At 31.8% G+C, this 13,309-nt stretch overlaps 2 protein-coding genes across 2 annotated transcripts in view; both read left to right on the top strand.

Moving 5' to 3' along the window:
• The window catches only part of gpp (DOT1 like histone lysine methyltransferase grappa), a 34,761-nt gene extending 25,385 nt beyond the window's left edge, over positions 1-9,376 (top strand). The window contains exons 4-11 of the mRNA XM_077439917.1: positions 84-224; positions 310-495; positions 567-995; positions 1,216-1,570; positions 1,637-2,073; positions 2,154-2,360; positions 2,449-4,552; positions 6,717-9,376. Coding sequence (XP_077296043.1) covers positions 84-224; positions 310-495; positions 567-995; positions 1,216-1,570; positions 1,637-2,073; positions 2,154-2,360; positions 2,449-4,552; positions 6,717-7,369 — 4,512 coding nt within the window. The 3' untranslated portion in view covers positions 7,370-9,376. The remainder of the gene's footprint in view (positions 1-83; positions 225-309; positions 496-566; positions 996-1,215; positions 1,571-1,636; positions 2,074-2,153; positions 2,361-2,448; positions 4,553-6,716) is intronic.
• An 890-nt stretch (positions 9,377-10,266) lies between these two features.
• Positions 10,267-13,042, top strand: LOC143918176 (uncharacterized). The gene is made up of 4 exons (XM_077439926.1): positions 10,267-10,459; positions 10,667-10,838; positions 11,072-11,219; positions 11,301-13,042. Exons 1-4 carry the CDS (start codon positions 10,351-10,353, stop codon positions 11,952-11,954), a joined length of 1,083 nt encoding a protein of 360 aa, XP_077296052.1. The 5' UTR covers positions 10,267-10,350; the 3' UTR covers positions 11,955-13,042.
• The last annotated feature ends 267 nt before the right edge of the window (positions 13,043-13,309 follow it).

Below are 13,309 nucleotides of genomic sequence, written 5' to 3'. Positions count from 1 at the left end.
GTTGTTTTCAGACGGCAATTTCGTATCCAGGAGTGCGTTTTTAATTGTATTGTTTTTTTTTAAAGTGTATGTTTTTATTTTAGGAAAAGGGAACTTCTCTTCCAGCGCAGAGACTTAATAAATATCCGTCAAGAGGTTTGCTGAAGCATGTCCTACAACAGACGTACAACCAGGCCGTGTCTGATCCTGACAAATTAAATCAGTATGAGCCCTTTTCACCCGAGGTAGTTAATTTTTTTAACGTCGAGTCTTGTATTGGTGGAAGTTGATCGTCATACGCATCGTCAACGACATTTTTAATATTTACAGGTCTACGGGGAAACTTCTTATGAATTAATTTGTCAGATGATCGATCAGATTGAAATAACAGAGGAAGACGTGTTTGTCGATCTTGGTTCAGGAGTTGGTCAAGTGGTATTGCAAATGGCTGCTGCTACACCTTGTCGTATTTGTCTCGGAGTTGAGAGAGCCGAAGTTCCTAGCAAATATGCGGAGGTATTTTGATATTTCATTCGTTGCTTAATATTTTTTTAAAACTCGATTAAATGTTTTTGTGTTCATTTTAGTGTATGGATGCTCAATTTCGGACATGGATGAAGTGGTATGGTAAAAAGTTCGGGGAGTATAAGTTGATCAAGGGTGATTTTCTTATGGATGAGCATAGGGAGAAAATAAATTCTGCTACAATTGTGTTCGTTAACAACTTTGCATTCGGTCCGAATGTAGACCATCAACTGAAGGAGAGATTTGCAGACTTAAAAGATGGTGCTAGAATTGTATCATCGAAAAGTTTCTGTCCTTTAAATTTTAGAATAACTGATAGAAATCTTAGTGACATTGGGACCATTATGCATGTCAGCGAAATGTCTCCTCTAAGAGGATCTGTTTCATGGACAGGAAAACCTGTGTCATATTACTTACATATAATAGATCGTACGAAATTGGAGAGATATTTCCAAAGACTGAAAAACCCTAAAGTCAAGGAAAATAAAAAGGTATTTATTTAGTTGAATTTCTGGCTAAATTGTTTTTTAAGGAAAGTGTATTTTAATTTATTGTTTTTATGTTTCTTTATTTATATCATTTTAAATTACATAGGAATTATTATTGCATGCAGATTCTTCTTACAAGGTTTTTGTCAGTGAAAACCTCTAAATTCTTGAAATGTTTATGGTAATAGATGAACAAATAAATTTATTAATTTGCGTATTTTAGACCGCTGTTAATGGAAATTCTGTTGGAAGTGAAGATCGGGAAAACTCACCTCCGGCTCGAAGTAGGGCAAGAAGGGTAGCTGTAAATGGTAAATTAAATGCTGCTGCTCGTCGGCAAAATTCGACCGTTGGTAGAGAAAGACGAAAAAGAGCCGTCCAAAGATCATCAGTTACATCACGTGACAATAGTTCTGATGGTGGTAAAACTAGAACCGAGACTAGTCCTGTTGAAAGGGCAAAGCCTCAACTTTCGAGACAGAGTTCTAAAGAAACCAGCTCAGATGATAGTGAGACTGATGAACCTTTGGTTGAAGTACGGACTTGGGGAGCTCCATGGGCTTCTAATAATGATAGTGGTAAGTACAATAACTTTTTTCTAGTTTCATTTGAATATTAGAAATTATGTAATATGATTGTTGTAGAACCTATTGGGAGAAGTAAGAGGGCTGTTACTAAGAAAATACGACACAAAGCCACTAAGGATAGTGTTGTAACTCGCAATAACGAGAATGGACGAAGGCAGCGTGGTCGTGTACGGAAGGCGCGAAGGCCTTTGAATATATCGGGATTAGAATTATTACATAGTCATACACTCGAAAGTACTAGAGTAGAAGTCGAAGGAAGTGAACGTCTTCCACCACCACCAGGTTGTGTCGATCAACAGCTTTCAGCTTTATCTTCATTTGAGGAGCCGTCAGCTACACACCATGAACTGGATATTCCAAAAGCACCCAAAGATACGCCTTATGCTCTCCAAATTCTTCTTGATATGTATAAAGATCAGTTCTTACAGTTTATTGAAACGATGAAAGATCCAAGTTACAAAGCGACTATTAGTGCTCAAATAAATAAAGAAAAGGTGAATTTGAGTTCCTATTAAATGTATTTTTTTTTATATTTTCTATAAATTTATTAACATATATTTTTTCGTATTAATAGGAGCGTAAAAGACGTTTAATATCTCGAGCTGCACAACTAGAAAAACAAGTTAAAGTATTAATTGATGACAGTGTTGTGTTACTCAAAGCAAGAATGTCTGAACTTGACATTAACGCCACGAATACGGTTGATTTACTTTCAAAGGCTAAAGAAATTGTTGGTAGACACAAAGAATTGCAAGCTCAAGTCAGCAGGCTTCAAGCTCAGGTAATTTCTTTTTCATGTGTTTATTTTGCATTATGGTGTTATATGTTTATTGCATTTTTTTCAATTATTAATTTATGTAAATTTTTAGGTGGTGAATATTGAAAATGAGCAGAGTGTTTTAGTTAAACAGAGAACGAAAGAAATAACAGATAAATATACAATGCTGGGTCAAATTCAACCTAATATAGAAGTATCTCCAGCTTTAGCGCACGAATTTATATTAAAAGAGGTATCTGCTACTTTGGCGTACCAAAAACGGCTTCATGCTCATGTTAGTAGATTAGAAAATGAAAATAATATGCTAGAAAAGTCTGTAGAAGAGAAGAAAATGGCACCGCAGCCCCCTATTTCAGTCCCAGTTGCAACTGTTAAGCCTCATGCAGTTACCAAAATATCTAGAAAGACTCGGGAAAATCGTTCACGCTCTCAAGAGTGGCCCGATGTGCCAGATGTTGGTAAAATAGAGGAACAGAATCCTGAAATATTAGCCCAAAAGATATTAGAAACTGGAAGGCAAATCGAAGCCGGCAAATTAAATCTTACTAATATTAAACACGGTCATTCACATATGAATGGTCATGTAAGGGATTCTGAAAAGTTAAGTGATTACAAGATGCCGAGACATAATATGTTGTCTGTTGGAAGAAATCATGTTCGAGCTCCACCATTATCATCTCACCCACAAAAGCAATTGTCTGTTAAAGTACAAAAACCTCTAAATGTTGTAAATAAAGTCCAGGAATCACCGAAAGTTATTAACTTTGAAGATCGCCTCAAAAGTATTATTACTTCAGTTTTGAATGAAGATCAAGAACAGAGGAAAGCTGCACAGGCGGGAACTCACACATTCTCCTCAAATTCTTACACACATCAGCAAAATCAGAATTATCCCTCAAATCAGATGATATACAATAACCATCTATCATCAACTACAAACTATTCATCGACTCATCTTCATGGTCAGAATCACTCGCAAACATCGCCGATAGACGTAAAACCTGCAATACAAGAATATAAACATTCAACGTCTGAACGTTTCCACCATTCAGATCCTTGTATGCGACCTTTTGATGGTAGACCTGACGTTTATCGTGGAGACGTTATACGGCAAGGTGATAAATTATCAGAGATGTATAGATCGCAGTCTGAATTGTCAAATCAAACGAGAGAAGCATCTCCTAATACCCGAGGTGGTATACAGCCTGACTATACCCAAGTATCTCCGGCGAAACTAGCATTGAGACGGCATTTATCACAGGAAAAACTATCACACCACCATCCTAGTACAATAGTCGCCACGCGAACTATCGGTGATTTAGTGAATGGTGAGATAGAGAGGACTTTAGAAATATCTAATCAGAGTATTATCAATGCTGCTGTGAATATGAGTAAACTTGTAACACCCAGTAATATGATGAATGCCAATATTCCACCGAGACCGGAAAGGGTCAACGTCAGAATAGATGTGAATCATGATTCGATCAGACAGGCGTACAGTCCGATATCCCGTCCGAATAGTACAGATGCTTCAGATTCGTTTCCGAGTAGTGTTCCGTCAAAATCTCCACATTCTCATACGAACACTGTGAGCAATAATACTGTGTCTAGTAATTCCTATCCTGTCAATTCACCTCATAATCGCACATCACTTTTGTCTGAACCATTTGTGCCGTCGTGTACGACGGTTGTCTATCAATCATCGAAAAGCAACTACTCTTCGCATCAGGGACACTCGCAATATGTACCTTTACCGCGCGCTGAGATCAAGCCATTTCACGAGTTGTATTTCAATGAGACTAAACCGCCACCCGACGCAGCGCCGCCTCTAGAAGGATTAGCCGCTAGTTTACAAGCTCGAATATTAGCATCCGAGTATTGGAAAGTGAAGGAAGAGGATCGCACTCAATTTCCGACAGTAGAGGAGTCTGTCTCTTCGCAGCCGACATCCGTTATTAAAACTGAAGTTTGTGAAAAATCACCCGTTCTATGTCAGTATAATGATGTGACCGGACTCAAAAGACTTTCTCCAGTTATTCAGAAAACTTTAAAACCTGCTAAAAAACCACACTTAGACTTTACCGTATCAGCATCATTTCCATTGCCAATGCCAAGTCCTGAACCGCATTCAAACACTTCGACACCGCTCGTTGACGAAGTGCCTGAACGAGAGCGAGCATTGAGACCTGATGAAGGTAGTTCTTGAATCATACATACATATTTTGGCTGTTTTTTTTTTTATGTATTTCTAAATTATATGTGGCATCAATTTATTAGTTCACAGTTACATATTATAATTATATTTCTATATATATATTTTTTTATATATTATTTTCATAAGATTTAGTTTTGTGAATTTGCTTGTAGAATATTTAAATAGTTTTGCATGTTAATTGTTACATATTCTATATTTATATATATTTACATGTTGTGTGTTTGTGTGTGCACACAACCATGTAAACATACAAATGCACACACATACACGTTCATCTTAAACAATTGTGGTACTTCTCGTGAATTAGAATGATAATTCAATAAATACAACCTGAATCTATTTTGTTTAACTAATCAAATTGTGATATTTTTCATATAAATATGAGCCCATATTTTATTGTTATTAGATTTATTTAAAAATAATTGGATTCAGTGTTTGTGATCTCGATTATATTTATTGTGTTATTATTGTACAGCAAAATCTTAATTGAATTTTTTGAAAGTAGTGTTATTTGTAATTGAATTTTTATATTTGTTATGAAAAAAAATCGATTGAGATTGTGTTGTACATGTATTGTTACGAATACGTTTAATTAAATCTATGAAATATAAAATTAATTTCTATTTTATTTATACATTTATCATCATACTCTTTCTCTTATTAGAATCAAACACATCGCTCACATCTACTTTTGGTCTATAGATGTGGCTATACACATATCACCTTTTACATGAGCACATTATTTTTTCTTTATTTTCTTAATACATACATAAACAATTTATTAATTTATTTTAATTTTACTTCAAAATTTTAATTGGAATTGACTAATAGTTGTATTTTTTTTATCTTTGGTTATCGTCAAAATAATTTTTTATATAAAAATATATTAGACGAATGATAATAAGGTAGTTGTAAAATTCTCGATTTTACGTCTACTTTGAACTTGCAGTGGCGTTATATTATCTACATACATATATCATTTATTATTGTTTTACGGAAATATATACAATATTTACACTATTAATTTATTTTATTTTGCAATACATCAATGTTCTACTTTTGCATATTGCATTTATTGTTTTAAATGGTAGATTTTAATTATGTTTCAGTATAATGTGTTTCTTCTATCAAATTACATGTTTTTAAATGTGACCACAATGATGGAGAATGATTGTGTTGCACAGCTATAAGCTAATAATATACATATTAGTAAAATATGGTTATATTCATTTAACAGGTTTTCTATAATTACATTTGTGACACTCGTTGTATTCGAGTATTTAAAAGAAATTATTATATTTGAGAAATATTTAAAAAAAATATGAAAGAAATCCTGCTCGATGACTTTAACTTTTTTTTTTTTTGGTTATTATCTTTTTCTTTAATTTTGCCTGTTGCATACATTAATTGCTGTGTTTTGACTATACTGTGCAACATTGTTGTCTTTTTATATTATAGCACATTTTTTATTTATTAGTGTTAATTATATTATTGTTTTAAAATTTTTGGAAAAAACTTATATATTTACATATATGGAAATTACGACTATTATATTTTCTGTTGCAATGTGTATGCGTATATTATATTATACAATATAAATTAGGGACAATAATGTAGATCAGTTTTGTCGAGGCATCAGCGCAGGTATGTAGAAACAGGTTGATTTATTTTATTTTATCTGACACTTGGTGTCTTTAGGAACCTGTCAGCTCCTGCCTGTCTGAAAGTACAACAAATTCACTATTTTTTTGGCTAATTGGCTTACACAATACAACTTTAGATCAATTCCAATGGTAAGTTCATAGGATTAACAATTACAATTTAATTAAATTTGCCAAATGAGTGTTATTATATAACGTTATATGTATGTACGACGTCTATCTCTGATCATATTTGAAATTTAGTTTTTTTTGTTCTGTTTTCTTTTTTTATTTTATTTTATATATGATAGATGTACTTTTTTTCAGTACAAAGATACAAAAGTTCTAGTTTGTAAAAAGCACGCATTATTCTGTAGCTTTTAAAGCACTTTTATTAGTTAATTGGTGGTGGTTCTTAATTAAAATTTTCATTATGAAATATATATCGATTGCAGTAATCAATATATTCATTGAGAATCATGTATTTATATATTTTTTCTGCAGATATGGAAGTTGGTGAAGAAGTTGAAGAGAGCAAATGGCAAGATCGAATCGCTTTTCGATTCGATCAAATTGTTTCGTTTGCTTCTACCGCTATGGATGACAAGCGACGCAGATCGACTGATGAGGGTGCTAGTTGTAATACGTCGCCGGACTCGGGCATTGGGCATGGTGATCCGCCTTTACCTAATATCGCAATCGTTCCTCAGAAACTGTTACCTGATCAGTTGACTTGTATAAGTCCATCGAAATCCACCAGGACGTTAAAAAGTCCGACGACTATCAAATCGTCGCCTACGCTAGAAAGTCCTCCGATTGAACCACCTCTAGAACTGCCTACACCGGTGCGTACGCCAAGTCCAAGCGGTTCACTTACAGTTAGTCCACCAATTCCACCAACGCCAGCTGTCACTTCTCAGTCTCCTGCCCCACAGACGCCACTCAAATATCAACGGCAAGAGAAGCCGCCACATACGCATCACTTTAAAAAGAAGTTTTTTCATCGCGAGCAGTGGGGTGGATGGCAAGTTGATTCGTTGCACCGTCACCAGAAGAAGTTCCGACCGAAAGGGAAAGATTGGGACTGGAGTGGAAATAGCCAAGGAACTCCCGCTTGGATAGGACAATCTGAATGGGATCATCATCCACCTATATGACGTCACTCTAATTATATTCGTGATTCCTTTAGATCATGGAATTTACGTCATTCCCACATGTGAATAAATATTAGGATGATTGAAATGAAATGGGTATAAATCATGTAATAATATCGACATAAATCTCTTTGTATTATACAATAGAAACTTTGTGTTTTGACTGAATATTGAAACAATGTCACCAAGACTTATAGTTAAATACGTTCATTATATTGTAATATACATTTAAAACACCAATTTGGTTAAACGTGGACTTTTTAAATTCATGCCAAATAATGGATTTGTAATTGAGAGTTAGTTTCGAGGTTTTCTTTCTGGTTTGATCGATTGTCGACTCCGTTTTGTTTAATTCCATAAATAAAGTCCAAAGAACATAGTTTTATAACATGTTTGCACGTTGAGTATGTATAAAACTGCACTCATATTCAGCATAGTGTAATTGGGCTCGTAATAATTCAATTATACCTGCATCGGTGACTGCACTGCCCTCCACCTGAAATTTTTATGTGTATTTAATTCCTTTTGATTGTTTATCATTTTGTTCCTTTTGTGGATAGAGAAACATTAGTTTTGCATATATGTATGCATCGAATAGGAAATATTAAGAATAAACTTTTAAAGATGAGGTACTGTATACAAATGTAAGTTATAATAACGTAGATTTTGTGGTCGTATAGTTAAGGTAATGGACTTGATAATGAAATACTGCCAACTTCAAATAATCGCATTTGTAAATATATTGCGTAAATTATAAATCATTCATACACGACATCTGTGATTTCTTAAAACAAAAAAAAATTAAAATAGCAAAATTTAGTTTGTTATTTTTTGGATTGTTATGTAAATTTTTACTAGTTTGATCGATGATTGATATCTATAATAGTACAAATGAGAAGACTTAATGACCGATAGGATTCATTAACATTTGTTTTTAAAAAAATTCGTGATTGCTTAGATATAGACTGTACATTTGTGTATTAGTTTTATTTATATAATGCGTCATGAATATATTTTTATTTAATATTTATGCTTCGTAAGAAACCTAAATTTTTATATTTTATTCAAAAATAAATTTTGAACTTTTAGCGTTACACGAAACTTATTTAACGCGAACCATCTTTGAGGATGGATCTAACTAAGACTGTTATTTGAATTTTAAATAAAATAGTCAAATATTGATTTGTCTTGTCGCTGATGATTTTTTTCGTCTTTTATCTAATTGGAAATTAATCCTCTTTTGTGATGCTTGAACATATTTTATTTTTGTTGTTACTGAAAGAATTCTTGCAATTTTATTGTCGGTTATCGAAATTTTTTGGTTGGTTCATTTGCATTTTTTTTTATTATACTGTATTAAATGTATTTGAGTTTTTAAACTGATATGTCTTTCAATATTCTAACTTTTTGGTTTTGTGCTTTTATTTTTTTTATTAAAAATAGTTCTTAATAAACATACCTCTTTTTTTTATAAGTTTTGTGTATTAGATACATTTTGTTTATACATGCTTGCCCCATGCATTATACTGTTACACCTCAAAGCTTTTGTGTATATCTAAAATTCTCATATTTTTTAAAAGTCTTTATGATTTGTTTTTCTTGTTGTTTTTTTTTATTGTATATTATATTTGTATGTTATTTATGGATCTACATTTGAGACATGCAAATTTTTTACTTCCACCATTTTCCGTAGTACATTTACAACCGTAAAGTAATAAACTGTTAATTGATCACTATTTTTAATGAAGCACCATAAGTAAATAACTTTTAATTGATCAATCAGAATCAATTGACTATATATCCTTCTATTACAAATGATCTCATACTAATAATTACTTAATGAATTTTATATGATATTTAAATTAAAATTTTCAAAAACATGTATTTTCTCACAAACTTATGATTTGTATAACATTTGCAGTAGTAGTTCTTTTATAAATTTTTTAGTGTTAAATGGAGACTTATTGGTTATTGTTTGTTCTCTAATAAATTGACTCGATATATCATTTTTATTATATATTTTTATTTCAATATGAATTTTTACCATATTATTGTTTTCCTTATGCTGGGATTAGGAAGATCGCTTTGAATAGTATATTTTTATAATTTGACTTTTCACCTATTATTCTGGTAAGAAAAATAACTTAAGAGATGACTAAAGGTTGGTACGCAAATAAGGACGTTACGAAACTTAGTAGGTTGTATAACCTTGAATTATTAGAAAACTTCACTTACCCTTAAGTCAAGTGCCTATCTCCAGTGGCTTTCGTAGGAAAAGGTGAATGCATGAATCTTTAACTTACAGGTACATTTTGTCTATGAAATGTCTGTTAAAATGCTTTTTTATCACTTGGATATTGTAATCGCTTTTTTATTGAGTTTGTGGAATGGAAATGAGATTCTTCCCACATTTAATTTCCACGTTAAAAAATAGACAATAGTTTTATTATGTTCTTGTACTGAAAACGGTGTTCTTTAGAATTGCTCGATGTTAATTATGGAATTTGGGGTCACTTTTTTGGATGTAGATTATAGTTGGTCTGCTGTAGGAAAAAAATACATATATGCTGTCTCTTACACCGCCTCTCGACCAATAGCATTTCGTGCAGATAGTACATTGTACGCGCGAAATGCTATTGGTCGAGATGGGATGTAAGGGATAGCAAGTAAGTTTTACCTAAGTGTCTTCCTACAGCGGATGGACTGTAGTATTATTTTTAGTGGTGGAAAAATCAATCAATATTTCAAAAAAATTTTGGAGTTTAACCATAATTTGTATTATAATTAATACCACTCATGCAATCCTGAAAAGCACAATATGATATTTGGAATATGTAGATTTGATATGTCTTAATTGTCTGTATTTCGTTTTATCGAGGTAGTGTGTGGAACGTGACAATGGCCGTACTTTCGCTTTTGTTACGAGCAACAAGTGAGAACTGTCATGGACACTTAACTGACATACTCGTAATTAAAATTTCCAAATGAAATACAATGAAAGACAACTCGCTCGAATGAGCGAAGAAAGAGCAGTAGTTGAAGGAAGGTTAAACTACAAAAAAGTCAATGTAAATAATCAATATCAACAATCAGGTATTAATCATTTGTCTAAATTTATCTCGCGTTGTCATTATCTCATCTTTCCAAGTATCAATCAATGTTACTATTTTTAATCCATACTTTACTGTATTATACAACAATCTATTGCTGATGTTATGCGTATTGTTGCTATTTGAATAGGTCCAATGAAAGTTTTTAGAGTGTAATATAATATGTGCAATTTCATGTTTTGAATTACAGTGTATAAAGAGCGATGGTTTAAACTCATCGACAACTTGCTATTTTATTTTCGCATTAATGACGTTGGAGTTATATCTGAAAAGCAAGCGGCAGGCGTGTTCATCCTCGAAAATGCATCAATATTTCCAGAAACTGGACAAGAGATTCCTTTTGCTTTTTCGATATTGTTTAAGTTAGTCGAATGACATTTCCTCATACATTATAATTTATATTTTAAAATTATTCATTCATTATCATTACAGTAAAATATTTTCATTTTTATTTGTGGATTAATTCACAGATTAAAATCACTCACTTGCTTGAACTTTTAAATATAACCTTTGACTATCATGGTTTTTTGTATCATAATGTATTTATGTTTTGCTTATTCATCGATTATAAATAAAGTAAATGTCCTCATTACAGAGATGAGCCGGAAAAGAAACATGTATTTTCATGTATGTCAGAAAATTTGGTAACAACATGGATATCAAAACTTCAGTCCGCCTCTTACGAGTATTTGCGTTCACAATTGTTTTCATTGCAATCTAAGATATATTTACGGACAGGAAAGGTATACATATCTGAATTATTAATTGTATTTTTTTAATTGAAGTTATTAGTTATTAAATCAATAATTCTTAAACGATTTTAGGATCCATTATTAATGGTACCCCGCAATGCTGGATCGATGGCATGGAAACCGAACGAACCGAAGAACATAAAAACGAAACTGGCGAGCAAATCAAGTTTTGTGAGTCATATCAATGATAAAAGTTTCTTCACCAATGTACATAGGAGTAAATCATCTGCAAATGTATTAGACGCCGTAAATAAGAGTGCTGTTAGAGATACCTCATTCTTGGAGAATTCCTTGCCGACCTATTTGGGTGTAGAAAGAAGTAAAACTTCTGTTCAAGTATTTCAAAGACTCAATCCCAGCAGTTCGAATTTATCTAATTCGGATCCTCACTTTAGCGTATTTTATAGCAGGAGCGCACCGAGTCCTCCCCCAAGAAAAAAGAACTCGCCTTTGTTACCTCAAAGATCTGCTAAAAATTGTGTTACTTATAAGAGTGAAAGTGAAGTGGTGTATGACAAAGTTATATTTGACAATGATTCGATGCAACCTCCACTACCGCCACAGAGGAAAAATTCTCCTAGGAATTGTGCTGAAACGGCCCAAAAATCTGTCGACCGAAGTTGTGCCGCCGATCAGAATTCAGTAATGAATAAACCAGGTCTCGAAATAAAAAATGGAAAGAATCTCAGTAACAATACGTCTGAAATGGATTTAATCAATTTTTAGATATGGAATTTTGTATTCATTTTGCACATGACATTATGTATTATACAATGTTTGCGTGTGTTGTTTACCATAATATTAATCGAATGCAAATGTACAATATTTAATAGAGTTAATGTAAAATAATAGCAATAAATAGTAAATGTTAACTATTTTAGTACAACAGTATTCAAAAGATAGCTTGAAATTTGTCACAACATTGTGATACCGTTTTGTTTTAAATACGTTTAGAAATAAAATTGTATGTATATTCACATATCAAATAAGATTTATATTAAAAATATATAAGTATGCATCAAAGTGAGTATTATTTTAGTTTATATGCATTTGTGTATATAGATATTTGTGACACTGTCATGAAAGTGGATTAATCATGTGTGATTAAGAAAAAAATACCATATATGTAGTTGAAAGCTAGCAAGTAAGCGTGTTTCCAAAAATAACCACAATAATTTTCAACACATTTGTGTTCAAAATTAACAACACATCAACTTTTAATCTTGAAGTCTATTATTTACCAGTTCTGAAAATTGATATCGCTTGTGAGTTTTGCGTTATAATCGAGTAATACATTCAGTTGGAAATCGGAAGTGTTTGACCGAATCTTCTTTTTTTATTTCATTGGAACGTATTATGGAGAAAAGATATTTGGTGAGATTGAATAAATGAACAGTGTTGGCGAATTGTCCATAGCAAGTTTGGAAAGGTCTTGTGAAAATAAAATTGACTTTTTAACAACTGCAAATCTGCAATGAAACTCTAGGATAAACTGAATTTAAATTGAACGATTATTGCCAAGCTTTAAAAGTAAACTTTTATTTTATTGAGATAAAAATTTGTCTGTGGCATATTTATTTTGTGTCTGTAAGTTTGGTAAAGTTTGGCCGGCCATGTATTTTTTCTTAGTTTAATGTTATACCATCTGTTATTTATTTATTTGGAAAATTTACAGTTTATTAAGTTACATAGATTGATAGTAAAAAAACATAATTATGTTAAGTAAACCATTAATAATTTTCACATATAGGTAAAAAAAGAAAAGCTCAAACATTTAAAATAAGAAACAAAAATGATAATAGAGTAAGATAGTTAAAGAAAACAAAAAGAAAAAAAATAGAAATAACAGTATAATAAAAATATCAAAATAATAAGAATAATAATATGATAAAAATTATGAAATAATAAAAATAATATAATATATAACAAAAAACAAAAAGACAAAATAAATATATCAAAATAAAAATTCATAATCACAATCGTAAATTTTCAATAAAATTAATCATCGAAAAACAAATTTGCAATAATCACTCTAGCTTGTATAGCATTAATATTAAATAAGTCAAACATAGAAATTGTTA

Source organism: Arctopsyche grandis, chromosome 10, assembly GCF_051622035.1.
Source record: "Arctopsyche grandis isolate Sample6627 chromosome 10, ASM5162203v2, whole genome shotgun sequence".
NCBI classification, from domain to species: domain Eukaryota; kingdom Metazoa; phylum Arthropoda; class Insecta; order Trichoptera; family Hydropsychidae; genus Arctopsyche; species Arctopsyche grandis.
This window is presented reverse-complemented; position numbering and strand designations above follow the sequence as displayed.